At 41.7% G+C, this 22,095-nt stretch overlaps 1 protein-coding gene across 8 annotated transcripts in view; it reads left to right on the plus strand.

The window, feature by feature from the left end:
- RGS6 (regulator of G protein signaling 6) overlaps window positions 1–22,095 on the plus strand; it is a 249,484-nt gene that overhangs the window by 155,663 nt on the left and 71,726 nt on the right. For all 8 annotated transcript variants that reach the window (XM_071427215.1, XM_071427218.1, XM_071427220.1 and 5 more), the window contains 2 exons: window positions 19,876–19,926; window positions 21,322–21,428. In XM_071427215.1, coding sequence (XP_071283316.1) covers window positions 19,876–19,926; window positions 21,322–21,428 — 158 coding nt within the window. The remainder of the gene's footprint in view (window positions 1–19,875; window positions 19,927–21,321; window positions 21,429–22,095) is intronic.

Below are 22,095 nucleotides of genomic sequence, written 5' to 3' on the forward strand. Positions count from 1 at the left end.
GTCTGTTCTTTTTGTGTGTGGTACCTTCCACCATTGGCCTTGCTCACTATGGTTTCTTCAAGCCCATCTCTGAATGGAGCGTACAAGAAGGATGGAGAGGGACTTGAATGGCTCAAACTAAAACAGAGTAGCTTTAAATTAGATATTAGGAAAAAAATTCTTTACTGTGAGGGTGGCAAGGCACTGGAACAGTTTTCTCAGAGAAGCTGTGGATGCCCCGTCCCTGGAGATGTTCAGCTATAGGTTGGATGAGGTTCTGAGCAGCCTGGTCTGGTGAAGGGTATCCCTGCCTATGGTAGGGGGGTTGGAACTAGATGGTTTTTAAGGTCCCTTCCCAACCCAAGCCATTTTAGATAATAACAGTCCACATTTCCCAGGGGTTAAAGCCAACATGCTCTAATGTGTGGCAAGACAGCACACAAGAATGAGAACTTGGGGGGTGTGTGGGGAGAGGTTGGAAAGCTGTCACACATTGATTGTGATGGTCATCTGTGATTGCATATTTTCATTTTTGGGTAAGAGTGATTGTTTATGGAGGCCTGTAGGTTTTCTCTGCAGAACAGGAGGGTGTCCTTTGCAGATGGTACTCAGAGATGTAGATTAATATGCTGCCACAGTGAGAGGTAAAACCCGCAGATGCTTTGTGTCATGTCTGCATGGGTCCATGGAGCCACCTTGCTGGCTTTGCTAAATTAAAGGAAGGTAGCATCTGCTCTTTAGCTGTGTCACTTGGCGGTACCTGATCACCTTGACTGAGTCTGTGAGCCTGTTCCTGCCTGTGTCACTCACAGTTCATCCTGTCTTGTCCTGTTGCATAGCAAACTTTATTTCTGGAGAAGTATTGTGGAATTCTGCTGTCCTAATGAAAACCTATACAGATTCAAACAGTAATATGAATGGCAGCTGAATTTTGTTTTGTTATATAAACTTTCCCTTTTTTTTTAATTCTTGAACTTTGTATGTTAAGCTTTTGGTGATGAAAATGGTAATTTCATGGTATCTTTTGGGAGCACAGGATAATTTACAACCTACTCTCAGTAAATAATCAGAGGTGCCAGGTAGAGCTGTAGTAGTGAAGCTAATGTACAATACCATATTTTGAGTGAGAACTTGCTGAAGGGCCTTTGGTATCTAGAGAGGTTGCACTGTATCTGTTTAGGGAATTTGCTGCAAGTGCTCTGTTCTGAGGTGGGTTTCTACAGAAGAGTTGTGAGCAAGACTCTGAAGGACACCTGGTGGTGTTGGGATACAGGTTTTCAAAGGGTAGCTTCTAATGAAGCCAGGCACAATGGGTATCCATACATGCAGCTGCACATGGAACCCTTGTGGTGAAGACGGTGTCTTTGCAAGCTTCCTGTAGGTACTGGGAGGGACAGAAGACAGGGCATGTCCTTTTCAGGTGTGTCCCTTTTCTCCTACTTCTGCCTTTTTTCCTCATACCCTGCAGCTGCTGAAGGGAGCAGTCTCACCTACTGAGATGTGAGTGTACAGAGGATTTCTCTGAAGTGATGCTCTTGGCTAACATGGGTCAAGTTGGCAGATGGGAGCTGCAAAAGGCCGGCTCTAATTGGTAAAGTAAGAATGCCCACTTTGTGTTAAACAAATGGCTGCCAGCAACCCTCTGGCCATGGATCCTGTAGTGGATATCTAGGGTAGTATATAAGGAAAAAGGCAATGTTTAGCAATATTGTGGAGGTATGTTGCTCAGTCTCCAGCTGTCTGGAGTGAGAGGGACATGGTGGGGGTCATAGTCAGATGTTTTGCCATTCTGCACTCATTTGATTGCGTTTACATTTTTCAGATATATGGAACAAATGGTTTTACCTCACACTAGAGAAAAAAAAAAAAAGCCTTTTAGGAAGTAGTTTGGAATATGATTAAATATTTTCAGTGTTTTACATTGACATTTATAAAATCCTGCAAATGCACACATAATGTACTTTTTAGCTTGTGTGTGACAGACACAAAGCTGCACTGTCATAGACACAGATTTTGGTGTTTGACTGGAAAAATTTTCAGGTTAACAGGTAGATGTGTAAAACAGTTCTTCACTCATTTCCTGACTAATACAGACTAAGAGTTGGACTAGATTAACATTGTAGATCCCTCTGAAATGAGATATTCTGTTGTATTCTAGTCAAGTAACCACCCCAGTTAGTTAGCTGAAGAGACTGGCTGAGAACATACTTTTGTAGTGCTAGTGCTATGGAGAACCAACTGCTCTGTGCAGAAAGATCCTGCACTGATTGCCTTCAGCACCCAGGACATCTCACCCTTACTATCTCAGCATGCTTGAAGGTTTCATCTTTCTCTGCAGTTCAGGTAAATTAGTCAACCTTCCTTATCCCATCACATCCCCCCTGAACGTGCTTAACCTGTTACTACCCTTGTTTGCCACTTGACATCACTCCTGTTTTCTTATCTCTGAGCTGTGCTTAAGTCACATGGGTGGCTTTAGCCTTTTATGCTTGTTTAGGATAATGATGAATGGTGGCATTTTGATACAAAACTTCATATGTTTGGCTTTTGTTGTTTTGGTTTTTTTTTTTTTAATTTTGGATTTATAGATATCACTAGATATAGCTATTTCTATATGCATATGTATTGGAATATCCAAAAAAACATCCACCAAGTGTGTGGTTTACAGTTAATCAAACACATGCCCTGCAGAATGTTTTGTCCCTTTAATATTGCATTACTGAGTACTTCCATGAAAGAAATTACCCACTTACCCTTAAGGGATAGTTTTGATGTGTGTCATTTGTAATTTTAAAAGAAACTCTGAAGTACTGGAAGACTGATACGAATTATATAGGTCTTTATTTTACTGTCTATGAACTAAAATGTTCCCACATTGTAGATGGGTTTTTTGGATTTTTTTTTAGTGTAAAATTTTACACATGAAAGCATAACTAAAGAAAAAAATGTACCCAGATTTTCCTATAAATCCTAAATTGTTTTACAAAGTTTTGACTGCTGAATTGTAAGGCAAAAAATAGCAATCTGATGAATTATAGAATTTATTCTGGGCGTATAGGCCAGCTCAAGAAAGAGATGAATGCTTGAAACCAAGCTCAGGCTCCTCCAATATCTGTGTGGCTAGGTGAAACACTTGAAGTGCCCTTGAAATAAGCCTGGCATTAAAAAATCGATCTAACATTACGCCAATACATCTTGTCGAAAGCTGGTTAGATGTAGGCTCCTGAGAGCTTTTCAGTTTTGAAAATGGAACAAAAGGCTCTAAAATAATTTCTGAAACTTGTGTCCAGTATATTTTTTTAAAAATTCGGAAAGGTTGTCCATAGGACAACTTTTTGTTGTGCTGGTTGTTTGTCTGGGGTTGATGTCCTTTGTAGTCAAGAGATGTAACAAATCTGTCTGGGGTGGTTCTCAAAACCACAAATAGTTATAAGCCTGCCTTGGCCCAGTTTTAATCTGAGGCACTGTCCATGTCTTTGTGTATTCAGGGAGGCAAAGGGTGCAAACAACTAGAGAGAAGAAAAGGAGAAACAGGGAAGGAAGTGCATTTGTTTTACTTTCAGAATTGCTACTTTAGAATACCAAATTACAGAGAGCATACAAATACCCAACAATTTAGTTTCATAAAGGGAGCAGTCTACACCAGCATAAACATATAATTGCTTCAAAATAGGTTTAAGACAAAAATGTGCATTTAATAACCAGATGATAAAATTTATGAGATCTTAATGGAAAAAAAAAAATCAGTTGAATCTAAGCTAGCTGGCAACTTACTTATCTCCATTCCTGACATCTTGATAACCACTGATTATACATCCAGCTAAAAGGATAAAAGCCCCCATTATTTTTTTTTCTACAGATAAACTTTCTTACATTATTTTAATACCAAGAAAGCAATCAAGCCCCATCTACATGTGGCTGTTTTCATTGGCATGTGCTTTGGCAGAGGCTGTTGTGGGTTTGTATGGAGCTCTCAGTCTGCACGGGGAGGGACTCACTAGTGGTCAAACTAGGCTGTATTTAGAAGTAGTTAGATTCTTCCCTGATATCAGAACTGAACGAAGATGCTGTTACCCAGCCATGGCAGCTTGGTGTGATGAGAGGTCAAAGCATTTCCTGGGCTAATGAGGCAGCTCTGGTGCTATGGAGATGTTAGACAGGGACACACCAAAGGCACCAACTTCCTGACCCTGTATGAAAAGCCTCAGAAGGGAAAGAGTTGAAAAAGTGATTAGCAGCTAGAGATGCCTCCTGTGGTACCCACTTCCTCATGCTGGGTTGCTGGCCCTCATGGCAGTCTGGCAGTGCAGACATCCTTTCTCCTGCAGCCAGAGATTCAGGTGATCTAGAAACTCCTGTACAGGGGACTCCTGCAGGGTAGGAACCCCCTCTTGAATCACTCGTGTGCCACATGGCCCAAAAGGTGCTAACTGGCCATCGCTGCCCATGGTGCTTCAAATGGGAATTGCCAACAACTCTCTAGTTCTTGACCATCTGCAAATGCTTGAAAATTTTTCTTCTTGTTGTTGCCCAGGGTAAACCTGCTGTATGTTCTTCTGTTCTTCTTCCAGGACTTGATTGCATATACTGAATCAGTTGTTTACACACTTAATCTGAAGTGGTAGTGAAATAAACACATCCTTTTCATTTTGTGTTTTCATTTCAAATAATGGAAAAATGTGCTCTCCCTTATAGAATCACAGAATTTTTTAGGTTGTAAAAGACCTTTACGACTACTGAATCCAGCCATTAACTCTGCCAAGTCCTCTGTTAAACCATATCTCTGAGTGTCCCATCCATATGTCTTTTCAATACCTCCAGAGATGGCAACTCAGCCACCTCCCTAGGCTGCCTGTTCCAATGCTTGATAACCTTGTCAGTAGAGAATTTTTTCCTAATATCTAATCTTCTAGCTTTATCACTTGTTACATGAGAGAAGAGGCCAATCCCCTCCTTGCTGCAACCTCCTTTCAGATAATTGCAGGGAGTGGTAAGATTCCCCCTTTGGCCTCCTTTTCTCCAGGAGAAACAAGGCTTCTTGTCTCGATTGGAGGCCAGAAATCTGTTTCCCATGGAATGCAGGAAGAGCAGGAAATCAGTTTAAGCATGTTGAAATAAGTATCTTTAATTGTGTTCTTTATATTTGTTTATGGTTTACTTATAAAATGCACAGTCACTAGGGAGAGACTAGAAGGTTTTTGGCCTTTTTTGTATTTTTCTGGAGGCTTCTATGATGCATTGTAGCACGCTGACCCTTGCTGGACACCACGTGTCCACCAATGCACCATCATTCTTCCTCCTTAGCTGGACAGGAGAAAGAAAATACTACAAAAATCTCTAAGGTCAAGATCTGGACAGGGAGAGATCACTCACCAGTTACTGTCACAGCCAAAATAGACTCAGCTTGGGGAAATTAATTGAATTTATAACCAATCAAATCAGAGTAGGATAATGAGAAGTAACCCCAAATCTCTTAATAGCCTTATCCTAGAGGCACCATCACCTCCACTGATTGGCTCAGCCTTGGCCAACTGTGGCAGACCCATCTTGGAGCCAGCAGGCACTAGCACTGTCAGGCACAGGGGAAACTTCCAGCAGCTTCTCTCAGAAGCCCTGTGTGTAGCCCTCCCACTGCCAAAACCTTGTCATGCCAATCCAATTCATGTGCATAAAGTGCTTGTTTTTTACTGTGAACTGATAGCCTCAGTGAAGCCTCACAAGAACAGACTCCAGACTTGGGCTCGCAAGACCTGCTATGACAGGTATTTTTAAGATCTAGCTCTAAATCTGAGGAGAGTTAAAGTCACAATACCAAAAACATCTCTGGCAGAAACCCAGTCAGTTTGCCAGACCAGTATTCTGGGCTTTTATAAGTGTAATTTGAAGTTTTTTTTATTTGTAGTGGGACATTGAGGGAAAGCTGGAGATGCTGTGATTGTATCTTATAGTGTTGGATACTGGGAGGGTGTGTTGAAGGATGAGGATAAGTCATTGCCATGAGAGAAGTTTCTTTAAGAAGTAGTTTAAGAAGTAGGTCAATAATTTGTCATGCTGTACTGAACTTTATAATAAGGCTGTCATCTCCACATCTGTGACATGACTATGTGTTTTCAAATTTAAATGCATGAAAGACACCCTCATGACTATAGGAAGCAAATACCATTTCTTGCTTTAACCTCTTCTCTCACCAGACCAGTTCCTGGCAGCAAATTGTTGGTTCAGCCATAGTCTGGCAGCCTTTGCTTGGGTTTTGCTGCAAGTGTGATCAGAGCAATGAAGGGAAGCTGTTACTTGATTGCATCCTTGGTTTTAAATGTGCATGACCTTGTTGTAGTCTGGTCATGTTTGCACAAGACAGTCTGTGAGTAAGCTGGTGACAGAATGTAAATATTGCTCTTTCAGTTTGTTCTCTCAAGTTGGAAACAATATTCTGAGTTACCTGCCTTGGGACCTACTGTAGTTTGCTCTGAGAATAGTGTTAGCAAAATTTGAACAGCACTGACAGGTTTCAGTCTGTGAAAGTAAAACCAGAAATGAGCCTTTACAGAGCAGGGATTCTGCACAGGAGAGTAGGACAGGGGAACTTTATTGGCAGGAATTGTTATTAATGTTCAACACTATGAAGTGGCAAGGCATTTTATGTTTTCACAGTGCTAGGTAAACATCAATTCATTAATCTTTACTGAAAGACTTTACACTTCGTTCAGCCATGTATTTGTCTTTCAGGAATATTACATGTGGTCTGTCCCAAGCCATACAGGAATGTACTAGAATGAAAGTTTGGCTATCCCTGATGATGCTCAAGTACATCCAGTAGCAGAAAAGAACTTTCCCATTTTTTGTTTCACATTCAGGTATATATATGGACTGTTACAGAATTCAGTGAAAAGCATGTGCACATATCTTAGATTAAAATTTGACCATTTAGATTTTGTAAGCAAAATTTATTTTTGGATACCTGACATTGTTTTCAACATCTATGTTCTTATTCCTTGGGTCTATTTTCTACAGGCTTATCCTCTTGCTTCTTTTATATTTTCTCCATTGACTTCTATTACTCTTTCTCTCTTCTAACTTGTCTCTGTACATGCAGCATAAGCTAATGGAGTGTGAACAGGCTGAGTTGATTTCAGAATAAATCACTATGTTGGACAGAATCTCCTGAGCTTGTGAGATAGCATGGTTGTATAAAGTGACCTGACATGCTTTCAACTGGCTTCATCAGAGTTGTGTCAGTGCCATCAGCAGTGCAATTGGTACAATACCAATACAATTGGTACAATACCCAAAATGCTGGATATTGCGAGGGCAGGAAGAGGCACAGCCAGCCCTGGTGGGGCAGCGTGATTGCAGCTGTCTGAAGAAACTTGGCCGTTTTTAACCAAGGAATATGAGGTGTGGTCAGACTTATTCTACACACATTACTGTGTGGAGGAGGAGAAAGACAGTTCTTTTCCAGTATAACTCTGGGTTGCAGACTTGGTAGTTTTATGTTTTCATAGAAAAATAGAATGTCACTTGGGATGCCTTTGCTATGTCAGAGTTAATTTGACCTGTAATTTTTTATATGGCCTTTGGAAGAGTATTTTGTACTGAGATCAATGTAGTATATGTGCATATTCACTATTCTTCCACTTAATCTGGTGTCACTAAGTTACCTTGCTTTTTGTACAGTGGGATTTCTGGTCCCAAATCCTCCAAGCATAATTTTCATGCTTGTTCTTGCAGAGGGGACCATACAATTTACAGTCCAGCAATTATCATGTTCGTGAGGAGGGATTATGAGTATACAGAGACAAAGCCATGGATTCCTGCACTTTTATCTAAGTTTTAGTGCCTGCTTCTATGTGACAAAACATTTTGTTAGAGAGAATTGACTTCTTTATAATTTTTCCCCTCAGTTTAATATGATCTCTTTTTGAATCTGACTTCCTTTACTTGTTTTTATTGCATTGCTTTGCAGAAAAATTTACTGTAATACTTACAAAATTTATTTTTCGTCTTCAAAACTTTTGTTCCTCAATACATTCTGTAACTTTTGCTTCTTACATTTCCCCTCTCTTGATTCAATTTAATTCATAAGGTCATAGCTTTAACCCTTTTGGGTGGTTAACCTGTTTTAGATGTTTTATTTTCATCTGGGAGAACAAAAGAAGTTCAGGTTACAGATATTCAGCCACATGGGTTTTCTTCTTGTGTGCAGGCTTGGCCTTTGCCTCCCCAGTGCAACATAATTGAATAAGTTTATAAAAGACAAGGTCTATATAGTGCAGTAAAATGCTCAGCATTCCCACTATGTCCTGCAAACATTTCCATGTGTACCTGACTTTGTTCTGGGAGCAGGCCAGTGAGCTGGCTGTGCTGGGACAGGCGACTGCTTGCCAGCTCTGCCAGGCCAACGGTACAGTGACCTGAGTGCTGTGTCTTTGTTGTCATCTTTCTCAGAGATGTGATGCGAGATGCTGATGACTTGTTGAGTAAAAAGAGGACATTGCACATCTGAATGTGTTCCTCGTGAGCACGTGGTCCTAGGGTGAAAGAGAAAAATCAGCAGAGGATAAGCAAGGTATTCCCCTACTCTGCCTTTGCATGACTGCTTTCAGATACAACCTGATGGTGTGACCTGTTGGATTTTACTGTTTTATTGTAATTCTGTGATTGCCTGGAACGTTTTCCTCTCACTTCTCTTCCGTTTGAGTGACTTCAGTGGTCACAGCGTTCCTGTCTCTCTGCCGTGCGTCTCCCGGAGTGTGGAGAGGACGGGACAGGACAGTCCCCGCTCCTTTCCGCCCAGAGTCTGCGTTTGCTCTCCTTACCTCCGAAATCGGTCACACCTGAACGCGATGACCGCACTTACAAGAGCGGTGCGCTCTCCATCTGGTTTTCCAGCGGCCTCGCCTCCCATTCCGTGGGCAACACCTCCACCTCCCGGTCGGCCCCGGCCCCGCGGCTGCCCTGGGGCGGGAGGCGGGGTGAGCTGAGCCTCCCGCCTGCCTCGGGCAGGAGGAGGCAAGGAGAAGGGAGGATGCACAAAAGTTGAAACGAGGGAAGGAGTGACATGCATTTTAAATGAGAAAGTGGTCTGAACTGAGAATGATCTGAACGCATCGGAAGAATGTTTGTAATCCCAATAAAGGTTTGTTTTGCTCGCAATAAGCGTTGGTTTACCATAACATCCAGGTGGTGCGGTCCGGTGCCCGGAACTTTGGAAAGCAGGTTTCCAGCAGCCGTGCTCCCGCCCGTAGCCCACCCTTGGCAGTCCGTGGCCGTCCCTCGGCCCCGCGCGCTCCCCGCGGTCGCCATGGAACTCGGGCGCGCGGCCAGTGCCGTCCGTGCTCGCGCAGCGCCCCCTGGCGCGGCCCTGCGGCATTGCGGCTCAACCTGAGGCGGCCGTGGTGGCTGCGAGCACACGGGCCTCGTGTGGACGCCAGGGAGGTGTATTTGCTTCTACTTTATTTTTCATTTTAATGTTTACGGGAAGACTTTTTTTTTTTTCCTGGAGTATTTACATTGTTGTAGTTTCTACAGTCACTCGTGAAACTACTCTCGGAAAGTATTTTGAGAGTCTCCCAGAAGGTCTGATTAATGAAAATACGTAACAAGATCTTATGGAACACAGTGTTGCTGGCCTAAGAAAAAGTTTTAGCTTTACATAGAAAGGATTTTGAGCTTTACTATTTGGAAACTAAAAGCAGCATGCTTTTAGTGTGTTTTGCTGCACTGCAAGGCTGTTATGTGCAGATCTGTGCAAGCAAGCTGCTGAGAAACGCTGTAAGGTGCGAGGTTGTTCCTGCCACACTCACCAGGAAACAGCTGAATTTGGAGTGCACAGAGCAGCTGATGTGCCCAGGGATATATCTCTAGAGAGCCAAACCAGACCGGGTTTGTCAAGAGTCTGTGAGGGTGATAAAACACCCTGATGCTCGTTAGGTTTGCAGAAAGAAGTGAGTGCCGCTGCTGGGTCTCAGACCAGGGCACTGTTGGATGGCAGTAGGAAAGCAGCAGCCCTGTCAGGTGTGTCCCACCACAAAGCTCTCTAAAACAAGAGAGCTGCTCTGATCAAGGCTGATCCAGGCTTTATGAAGGCTGCACTTTGCGCTTGGGTAGCACCAAATACACAGTTGGGCCTGTCCTGCTTCCAGTACCTGTTACTATCAGAACTCATTGCTGCTTTGGAGCAGCCCATCAACTATTTCAACTCCACAGCCATGCTTACATCAAAAGGAGTTAAATAAAATGTTGGTCTTCAAATTCTTGGTGAGAAAGAAAAAAGAAGTACAATATTTTGCTGCATTGTCTTTATCTTAGAATGAAAACAAAAATGCTTTCTAAAATTTGTAGACAGATAAGATACATGGTGTTTTGACATTAGATTCAATTATTCAAACTGAATGGCAGTATTTCAGTGCAGCTTTCAGCTTTTCAAAATGCTTCTTACTTTCAGAGGTTATTTGGTAAAATAAACTTGAAGATATCAGGCAGCAAATGTAATTTCTAAATATAGATTTTAAAGAAATAATGGTGTTTACTGCTTGTGTTATGCACATCCTTAGGAAATCTATCAAATGTAAGAAAGAGCAAATAATTTACTTATTTTGAATTTGTTAATTATGGCCAACAGATTTTTGCTTGTTGGTTGTTTCACTGTCATCATTAAATTGTTCTGCACATTTAAAATTCCCACTGTTACATATCTCTGCCCAAATCTGAAATGCTGGAACAAGCTGTTGCCAGCAAAATCAACTACGCCTTGCCAGTAGAAGTTCCTTTTAACACATGGCTTAAGGAGCCCGGTTTAAAATAAGGCCTCTAGTGTTAAGAGTGCCAATATTGTCTCTTTGTTTTATATGGCACTAAGTAAATTGTCAGCAATTGCTACAGAGTTGTAATTCATTTGGCTTTACCCTTGACTAAAAGAAATTACATGTGCTACCTTAATCCTGCTGGAGAATTGTCCTTGTTTGACTGCTGCACCAGTACAGAGCTCCAATGAGGCCAGCTGCACTCCAGGGTGGCGTAACCCTAACCCTAGTCAGAGCAGTAAAAGCAGCCCTGGGCTAAGGCAGGTTCAAAGGAGAAAGCTGTGGAGGGAGCCATGTGTTTGGCAGTTCTGTGTTCCCCTTGGCATGCCTTTTGCAGCTGCCGTGTGCCTGGAGCTCTGGGCTTTGTGCTTTTCAGAACCCTAACCCTACATATAATGATCACGTGTGATTGAATGACCTAGCAGGAAAAGGGGTTGGAAAGCTGTACAATACTGATTATTTTAAGAATGATGAACTCCTGGAGGGAAGAGAGTTACAGACATTGGGTCATTTAATGTTCCAGATAATGTGTACTGCATCGCTGCAAACACTCTGTGTGGTTCTCAACCTTTCCTAAAGAACATGAGGGGGAAAAAAGTAGCAATGTGTCAGGAGGAATTTGCTTTCTTAGACAATTTGTTGAAGGTAACTACCCTTCTCTGTAATAGAGATCACAGATGATCATATTGCTGCAGTTAACACAGAAATGTGTGATCCTAGGAGAGATCTGTTGTCACCAGGGCTCTGTAGGAGATTTAAAAATTGACTTTTGCCAACAGAATTACTGCAGAAATTAATAGGAATCTGGCATAGGTGAGTACTACAATTCCAGATCTCTTAGTAAATCAATATTGTGCCAAAATCATTAAAATGCTGCAGCTTTCAGAGTACTTTGCTGTATTGCACCACTTGGTGACCTTTACACCTTTGCAGGGAAACTGTTACAACACTGGTGAGGAAAAGGAGGACCTTGATGTAACAGCCTTTGAAATTCAGTTTGTGAATGAGGATGTGGTGTGAAGTGACCTGATAGTCACATGCTGAAATACACCAGTTGCCTTCTACATTTTATCAATTTTCTTGTTTTCTGGAGAAGGAAACTAGCTATTAAAAATACTAATATATTATTGAAATGACAGAAACATTGCATTTAATTTAAAGGCTGTTCACATGAATTGAAGTAAAAATGTTTCATCCCTAACAAGGTCTAACACAGGAGTCTTCAAAAGCCTCAATTCCAGCAGTGCTCAGGGTTGCTTCCTTTGCTGTTTTGTTGCCAAATCATTTTGACAACGTGAGGAACAGCGCCTAAACATGACTATATGGCAAAGAGCCAAATTGCTAAGCTGTATGAGCCACTTCAGTTGTCTGACTAATGCAAAGGCAGAGCACCTGGAAAAGCAGCTGGAAATTTATGATCAATTGTAGGTGTACAGGTGCATCTCAACACATTCACAGTTCTTAGTGGTTTGTAAAAGGTGGTAATTTCAGATGCTGTGACTAGTGCTGCTGGGAGTGCAAGGTGCCACTTTCCTGCCTCTTGTGCACCTCTATAAGGGTTCTGGAGGCAATGTGCTCATCTTCTGTGGGTGTTATAGGAGCTATGGGTTTGAATGACACTAAGTGTGGAACTGCTAATTCTTTTTGTCTTGCCATTTCCTCCCATACTTGTAGTAACTTGTAGTGATATGGAGTTGTATTTGAGGAGAGAATAAGATTTGGGTATAGGTCACACGGTGTATCTGTAATTTAGACCAAATTCTAGCCAAGTGTAGCAACAGCAGTGGGGATTGCCCTGGGGTTATGGTATATCCTGGCTTCTGGAGGGTGTGTGCATTCAGGTTTACCTGCATGTTTGTTGATGCCAGGCCTGTATTCAGGTAGCACATGATGGCAGCTCACATTTTCTAAGTCAGGTGTGGGGTGTTTAGCACAAATAAATCAGTGTGGCTCCCCTGTGCTAAGGCCAGGTCTTGGCATCTCTCAGTGTGAGCAAAAGCCAGCGAGGGTTGAAGGTGCTGAGTGTCAGGTGTGAGGGCTGGGCTGACGTGACACAGCTCTGTCAAAGTGCAGTGAGAACAACACTGAGGCTGGCGTAACACCAAACCCGTAGTGAGCTGGGCAGGTCAACTGGAAAAAGACCCTTTGCTGGTATCACTTTTTTTCCAGTTGAGGACCTCGTTTAAGCTGCCCTGGCAGACTTCTTTCACCTCTTAATGGACGCATCCTCTTAATGGGTGCATCAACTGTGCATCCATTAAGAGTTTTGCTAACTCAGCCTTAGTGTCACCACTGTAGAGCAATCATTTTAAATGCAGGGCTCTTGGTGAGTAGCATCCTTCTGCTGCTCAGCATGGCTGCTTGCTTCTAGGTTTTGGTGATGGGGGGGTGTGTCCCTTTGGGCATGTCCCTGCTATTTTCTCTCATGCCTCGTGAAGCTACCTGAGCTATTTTTAGATGGGCAGCCTTGTAAGGAAAGAAGTCTGGCTGTGGTATCTCTGAGCTCTTAAGATCTAATTCATCTTTGTTACCTGAGTAAATTAGCCCTCACAGAGCTCTGCACCATCATGTCATTTATTGATTCCTGCTTAGTGAAAATCTTCCTCTACAGGTCTGCATTGTGGAGGGAGTGTGTTCTTTGGTAGCCTGACCAATATGATGATAAGGCAAAAGTCCCTCTGAATAACAGGTCAGAGGAAGGAGATATTAACAGGGTTGAAAGTACACAGGAATTTGGATTTTGCAGTTCTAAACCTCCATCTTTCAAATATTGTGTTCCACCTTCCCACCAAGCCTCATTCTTACTTCGCATAGAGTACTATGTTTTAAATTGTTTTATTACAAGAAAAGTAAACTGTAAATTCAAGAGCTCAAGTTTACAATGAACAAAAAGACTCCTTAGAAGCTTTGGCTGCTTTATCAAAAAGGGGTGACACTCCTGCTGCTAATGGTTGTTAATAATTCACAAATAAGATTTAAAGTGAGTATAACATAAAGGAAAACTGCTATTGCTAGAAGGTCTGAGCTGTTGTAGCTTTGATGATGCTCCTTGCTGACACTGAGTGGTGCAATTACCACATGCTGATGAAGGAGAGCTGCAATTACCACATTTTCTGAGTCAACTGAGACTCAGATTGAGCTATTTTTTTAGTTGGCAATGGTATTTATTTATATACTCATTGTAGGTAAATTTTACAAAGCATTTCCTCAATATTTGTGGCAGAATACTAGAGAGAGACCTAGGTGTTCCTTTTTTTTTTCCCCCACCATAAAAATGGTTGCTTTGTGTTACATCCCTACTGTGAGTGGTAGTCTGTACTTCCAACCTAGCTGAAATCGCTGTGGGTGTCAGTGAGGGGCTCTGTGTAAGAAAAATTGTAGCACAGAGTGCTAAAGGCCTTGAGAAATTTTGTATGAAATCATTTTGCCCTTTATCATGGGGGATGTTAATTTGTTTATTTTTGCAAGCCCAGTGGTAAAAGTGGGGATAATTAACCTTTTGTCCTAGATTTACCAAGGACTCAGAACTGGTTGTGGAAGGACCAAGACATTATTTTCATTTAACAGTGTGATTGCTATGATTAGCAGCATGAAAAGCAGCTTGAGTGTCTGCTCATACACTTGTGCATGTATTTTTATGTCATTTCAACTGCTTGTGATTTTTTTTTTTCTCTTGCTTTTCTTATAGAAATATTTAAAGATTGCTCTGAGTTCAGGAGCAAATTGTTTAGAAAATTTGGTGCTAAAATGGGTTCATCTGTTTTCAAGAATGAAGTGACAGGAAGGGGGACATATTTTTACCCTTCCAGCAAAAGACTATCTAGACTGTGAGTTTGGAGGTGATTGACATCAGAGGCCAGGCACGTGGCTTGTTTGCCCATGAAGTATGTAGATAAGATCTAGGAAGGAGATAAACATTCTCATTTTTCATGGGAAAAAAACCAACAACACAAACAAAAAAACCCTATCCCAACCAGACTGAAAACCTCCCCCTGCCATGCAGAAGTACTTAATATTTTTTAAGCTATCAAAATATGTTCAGAGAACATTAGAGTTACAGTAATACTGAAAAAAATAAAGGAAATAACCAAGCAATCTTCTGTATCCTTCTGTATACAGATATGTATAACACATTTTCTCATGGTATGATCAGGTGGTATTTTAAAACCTCACTTGCTTTATTGATACTATCTGTCAGTGCAGTGTGAGGCTGTGAATGATCTGAGATCCAGGATAACCCACCCCATCAGCTGATGGCAGCCAGTGGTCAGGGCTCAGCTTAATAAGTCCCATGAGACAGGACAAACTGTAGTGTAGTCCTTGGTCCCTGGTGCCACACCTGACCACACGAGCTGTCTCATGTCAAATCCCTGTAGAGCTCCACTCATCAGTGCTTGTAAGCTCTGCCATCTCAGGACACAGCAAAAGGCAGTTGTCTTTCCAGGCCTAAAAAGACAAATAGAGACACACACATTTGCTGAGGTTTCAGAAATACTCCTATAATTTTAATTTGTATACATACACAAGTGTGTACAGGTGTACAGGCCTTGTCAGGGACATGTTTGGTCTGTTGGGTAACAAGCAGACCTCAGTGGTCCTTGTACCTCAGAACCAGAGGTACAGACTCCACTCCAGGCAGCAAATCTTTAGAAGTATTTGGAGGATGGTGAGTTGTCCTGTCTGCCTTTGTCATTTCAGCATGTAAAAGATGGGCAAATCTTTCTTTCTGCATTTTCTGGAAGAGGTAGAACAACATAGGTTGAGTAGATATGGTATCAAATACAGGGATAGTGACTCACCTCACCAACTGCATCTTGCCAATGGCCCCACACCTTGTGAATTTTTTAAATTTATCTTTCAGTGTCTTACCACTCATTTGTCATGTTGACAGGCAATGGCCAGTAGAGAATGCTAGCTACTATAATGGGTTCACTGAGGCTGAAGAGAAAATGCAGAAAACAGCAATAAATATAAAACTGCGGGTCTGTCTCTAAATACGTAGCTGGATAAATGGTCATTGTGAATTTGCTTGCAGGTAGAAATACAGCTATTCTGTTGGTGTTAAGCAACTTCAGCTTCAAAGAAGAGCCTAAGGCAAAAAGATATTTCATTATAGATGAGGAGGAAATAGGTGTTCAGAGGATGTTGGCTATTCTTGAACTGAGCATTTTGACTCAGAGGAAATGTAGATGTATAGAGAGGAGCACAGAGAAGATGGAAGCTATTTCTCTACCTGGATTTGGTAACACTTCCTGTTATGAAGACATGATCAACTATTTGTTTTCAGAGGATTTCAAATGCCCTGTTAGGGTACAGTGGAAACATATCAGAGTCAAGGGTTTTCCTTGGGTGCCCTCTGAAAGAGCTTGTGAAATGTGAGAAAATGCTCTTCTGGGAAGATGAGTTACATGAGGACCATTTACCTGGCTTAATCTAAAGGAGAGGTGAAGATGATGTTTTCTTGAAGACTTACAGATAGAGGTATCCATGTCTTGGTCTGGCAGACAACACTATTGTAAAGAAATCATTCCAATCTTCACTGTGTCTTAGAAGGATAAATCTAAATTTTCTTATTTTAAGAAGGGCACAAGTAGTATTTCTAGGTGGGCAAAAGCAGGTTGCAGTGATAGAAACAGCCACAAGCAAATGCAAAGCCAATCTGTAAGGGTAACCCTAAAAACTTAAGGTGTTACGGGAGATGGCAGAAAAGAGTTTTCATTATGACTGAATATTAATTAGTGACATGGCTATTAACAATAACAGTAATTAACAGAGGAAGGAAAGACTTGTCATTGTCCAAAGAGTGAGTAATCAGTCTTGGCAGGTGATAAATAATGGTTCAGCAAGCTCAGCAGAAAGATAATCTCTCTGCCTCAGGACAACTGGAGAACAGCTATAACATCTTCCAGGCTCTTGGCAGCATTCAGGAATTACTTCATGTTTTTAACAGAGACAAATTAAAATTCCTGATCTCAACTGCTGCTTATATTCTGGAGTGGCTGATCACAGGAGTTCTGGTTGAGTCAGTGCCTTCAGTTTACTTACCCCTTTATACTTTTCCTGCCCATATAAACCTTTTTTATGAGGGGTCAGAGACTGGGGAGCCAGCATTCAGCATTACTTGAGTTTTTCATTGTTGTTTGATGGAAATTGAATAGATTCCTCAGAAGTGTCCTAGAGCTGGGACATGATCATTCTATGTTAAAATGGAGTGGGACTTAGTCCTATATCAGGAACTAAGTGTTCCTGTACTGGAAAGGGAAATGATCTGGAAAGGGAGATCATGCAGAAACCGCTTCACCTCCCGTGACCAATGCGATGCAATACTGTAGATGATTGTCAGGTATCAGCTCTCATGTCACTTGGGAATACAATGCCTAAGAGATCACTGCAAGCCTGTAACCAGAGACCAAAATCGGGAGAAACAGTGGATTTTTTTGATTAGGGGATGAACTGAAAAATCAAGAAAGATTCTGGTTTCACTTGAACCCAGAGCATTTTGTGAGCATTTGTTTCTAACAATACAGAAGCACTACAGTTTGAATCTTCTTGAATTAGCTTTTTAACCATAAATGTTGTACTCTGTCTTCAAAATATTTTTTTTTGTAAAAGGTAAAAGGGAACACCCATGTTTATAAAATACAATATTTTATTAACAAACTTGTCAAAACAACATGGCTCTGAACATATTCCCCATATGTTATTCAGCTAACAGTGTTCACTAGATGCCTTTTCTTTTCACAGATAGTTTTGCGCCCCTCGTACATATTTTTCTGAATAAATTTATTGTTCAAGAAAATGACATGACCTCGGGATGCATCTGGCATGCTAGTTTTAGTAGAGAAAAGAAAGTGCTGGCACCATTGCCAGAGGCACTGGTTTGCTGTTCTACAATGTACTGACTGCAGTTTTGCTGAGCTCAGTTCAAAGAAGCTGATTTAAATTTGAGAAGTTGCTGAATGGTATAGGGAAAGACCACCTTAAGAGGACATAGGAAGAGTTGGGTTGGTTTAATGAGGTGGAGGTGGAGAGACAATGTGTCAGCCCTCCATAGAAACACTCAGGAGAAACTGTCAAGGAAAAATAATCATTATTTTCCTTCAATCACAATAGAGTTATAAAATACATATACATTGCACATTAACAAACTTAGGTTGTGAAGTTAGAGGAAGAGTTTAATCTATTAAAAGAAAAAAAGTTGGAATAACTTTCCAGATAGAGTAGTGGCAACTGAAGATGCTCCTAGGTGTAGTTGGGAGGTGTGGAGAATGACCATACTGCTGAGAATACAAGATCATGAGATTGATCCTTTAGTATCTGGTTTGCCTTTGAGGCAGGTTGAGACAATGCCCAGCTGCTGCTTGTTGACCACATCTGCTTGCCCAGTATATAAGTGAAATCAGATGCTTCCCTGATCTTCAGGAGCCCCGCTGATTCCCTGCAGGGGACCGGTCTGTTGTTTCATCTGCCTTGGGTGGAGGATGAGGTAGGTCAGGTTCATTTTGCTGCCTGCTGCTGAAGCCTGTCTGAAGGGGTTTGCTGGTGCTCTTTGTAGTGTTCTGGATCAACTTCTATTGCCAGGGGAGTGGGAGCTGTTGTCCCCTTCTGTGTGGGGTAGAGCTCGTGTTTCTCATGGGAATTTCATCTGTATGGGAGAGTCAGACCTGTAGATGATTGCAGGGACCTGGGCACTAGCAGTACCTGTTGTCTCTCTCTATGGCACATTGTGACTCCTGGCCTTTATTATATCTATATATAAGGTTTGCTGAGGGCATGGGGATGGTTTGGGCCTGTGGGAAGCAAAATGTTCTTCTGGAACAAACATGGTGATTATGCTGTTCCTGAAGTCCCATCCATGTCTGAGTTCCGAAGTGGTCCACACAAATCAGATCCTCTGGGATTTGTTTTGTAAGACTGAACCAGTTTGGATGGGGCTTTGAGCAGCCTGGTCTAGTGGATGGCATTCTTGCTCATGGAGGGGAGTTTGAACTGGATATATTTAGGTGTCTTCTAGCCCAAGCCAGTCTATGATTCTATGAAGTGTTACTGGGGCTATTAGCCTACTGTATGTGAATGCAAATATTTCTGTGGAAATTGACTGTGTGCTGAGAAGGGCTTGATGTTATGTCTGCATGCAGACCTGGCATTGTTAGGTTGTGATGAATGCTGTTGCAACTTAGTATGGGCTTGCCATATTGCTCCAAGTGTCTTTGCTGACTGCCTTTGACTTTGGATAACTCCAGTGAGCTGACTTGTACACACCATTATGTCTAATTTTAAGCTTAACTTTCTGAGTATGTCATTTAACTAAATTTTGCTGCCCTGCCATGATGTATTTTGGTAACAGGCCTTTCTACTGAACAGTGACAAGTTTTCCATTTCTGTGATCTCCATGCAAGCAACAGAGGTTGTATACATGCAGAGGATCAATCCTAGAGAATTTTATGTTCTTTATAAGATTGCATCAACTTTCATTGTACTGGATGTGGGCCCTGAAAATCTAATGAACTTCTTGATGGATATTAAAGGCTTGCTCTTCCCAATCACCATTCAGTTTGTGTGATCACCACCAGGCGACCACTCACAGGGGGTGTGGTTACAGGCTCTCTGAATACCACCTCTTTCTCAAAGACATTGCTTGTCTTTGACATAAGTAAGGCCCTCCTATCTGTTTTTGACTGATGTTTCAGTTTTATACATTTACATGTTACAGGTGTGAGGTGCCAGTAAATGCTCCTTCATTTCCTTGTTAACCCGTGCCTGCAGGAACTTATCTCTGTATGCTGAGGTGAGAAGAAAATGGGAGAAAACAGTTACAGGGAACCATTAGACTAATATCTGACTTCAGGTATATCAAGTCTGCTATTGCACAGAAAGCCCCGTGGGACTTAGTACCTGTCAGTAACCATGTAGCTGCAGTGTGGCACAAGAAGGAAAAACATTCTGAAACTTCAGTGGAAATAAAAAGCAAAATGGAATAAAGTTCATGCCAGTTCTATTGTATCTATCTTAATATTATCTCTCTCTAGGGCACTCAAACCCTGTGGTCTCGTGTCTAATGCTTTCTTAAATTTTTGTTCATTTGTTTGTTAAGGTTCTGATATTGTGCAGTGGCTTATGAAGAACCTCAGCATTGAGGATGCAGGTAAGGTGACCACAGCTGGGGAGAAATAGGTGCTCCATCTGTATTGTGTGTGCCATTGGACAGTAAATACTATATTGCTGCAGTCTAAAATGGCAGTACAAGAACATGGTTGATTTAAACATTGGAGGGAAGAAGGAGGAAAAGAGTTAAGAGTCAACATCTTAATTATGTCTAATGCCTTATATTGCATTGAACTGAAATACTATTGCAGGAATTTTAGCCTGTCTGTGAAACTGTTGCTATCTACAGAAGACTGATTGATTTTAGGTTTTGTTCCTAGACTTCAAAAAGAAGTTGGTGGTTGTGGTGTGGTTAAGCAGGCAAATGCAGCATCAAGTTTTCATGGTGTGAAGAAAGGTAGCCTCAGCTGACAGAACATAGTGCCTGTGTCATTCTTGGCCAGGGTTATAGAATCTGATAATGGTTTTTAATTTATCAAAAAAGCAAATAGATAAATGGATAATCAGCCATAAAGAGTGATCAGTGCATGGGCACAATCCAAATAGTTCACTCTTCAGAGAAACCAAAATCATTTAGTCAAGTGAAGACCTATTGAGAAAAGGGGAAGAAAAGATCTGCAGGTCCAGAAATTTCATTTCCTTTTCAGGAAAGGGAAAAAATCCAGGCTCTCACTTACCAGTTCTTAAGCTGCCTTACTGTCACTGTGTTAAAACAGAGATACAAGCAGTGTTGAATCACCCAGCAGGGCATCCCTGTATACACATCTCTTCTCATGAGTCCTGTCAAGTCCCAAATTGGAATTTCAGCTGCAGACAACAGCTTTATTAGCTACCTGGACATGCAAAAGCAGATGATTTTTCAACACTGTGAAAGATGATGCAGCTTTTGGTAGCTGGCATTGCTTGAAAATCTGCACAGATGGGCCTCTGCATTGGGGAAGGTTGCCTGGGCAGCGCTAGGATATGTAACTCCCATTTGCAACATTTTCTCTAACAAAGGGCAATGCTACAGTGTGAGGTTGTGTCTTTATGAATAAATATCCTGCTAATGAACAGGTGTTGCAGGTGCTTTTTGAATTTGGTAGAAGCAAGTGAGGTTCACTTACAAAACAGGCTTCTTGTCAGCTGTCACCTGTAGTGGATAATATACTTTGAAATTAATTTCATACTCTAGGGCTGGACTGGTATGTGAATTTTGTTAACAAAAAACTAAAGGGTTAAACATTTGAGCAGTGTTTCATCTGTATTGTAAGGCTGATTTCTGCACCCCTGCTTTACAGGGTTTGGCTGAAAGTAGTAGGGATGTGGTGTGGGTACAGAGAGGCATGTGGGCACCAGATTTCACATGAGTCATCACCAGAGCTGCAATTGAAAGCAGAGAAATGTGCAGTGCATGTTTTGTTGACACATCCCTGCTGTTTTTTCTCTTTCACAGGGGAAGCAATACACTTGGGAAGTCTTATTGCTGCACAGGGTTACGTCTTTCCCATCTCAGACCATGTCCTTACCCTTAAGGATGATGGGACCTTCTATCGTTTTCAGGTTGGTGAGCACCCTGACTCCCTTGTGGTCCCCTCTTCTGTCCCTGCTGAAATCACCCACTACCTAATCAGCCATTAGATCCATGAAGCCAGGGATTGAAGCTATCTTCGTAGAGGCCTAGGAGAGGTTAAGTCCCTTCAAAAAAATTTGCTTTAGAATCCCAAATCACTCTCATCTACCTTCTGACTTAGTTTTTTACATGAATGAATGGCTATGTCTTGTGACTCTTTTTGATACCTGAATTCACAGCTGTTTTACTCAGATTTGAACTAAACCAGGAGAAGGAAGATGGCTTTCAGGTCCTAACTCTGATGCAGAATTAAGTAGCCATTCTCCTGTGCAAAATGGACCAGGGCACACTTAGGAGCTGGACATTCAAGCTTTGGCACAGCCAAAAATTCAAATTTCAAATTTTTGTCATCTCTTGCTTACAGATTGTTGTGGGAGAGGGCAAGCTTAAGGCTTTGACTCTTCTACAAAGGATGTGTAACCTTGGCAATCACCTAAACTGGGACATCTCTATACCTCAGTGTTCCTGTGCCCCCAGATGTGCTGAATTTTTTAAGCACCCTGTGCTTGAGTTCCATACCCTGTCCAAAATCAGCCAGTGTCAGCTCACTAGATAACTGAGTGCTTGTGCTGCAACAGCTCCTTCTGAACTGATTGT

This window comes from Agelaius tricolor, unplaced genomic scaffold, assembly GCF_023055355.1.
Source record: "Agelaius tricolor isolate 1412-34295 unplaced genomic scaffold, bAgeTri1.0.p SCAF_5, whole genome shotgun sequence".
Lineage (NCBI taxonomy): Eukaryota > Metazoa > Chordata > Aves > Passeriformes > Icteridae > Agelaius > Agelaius tricolor.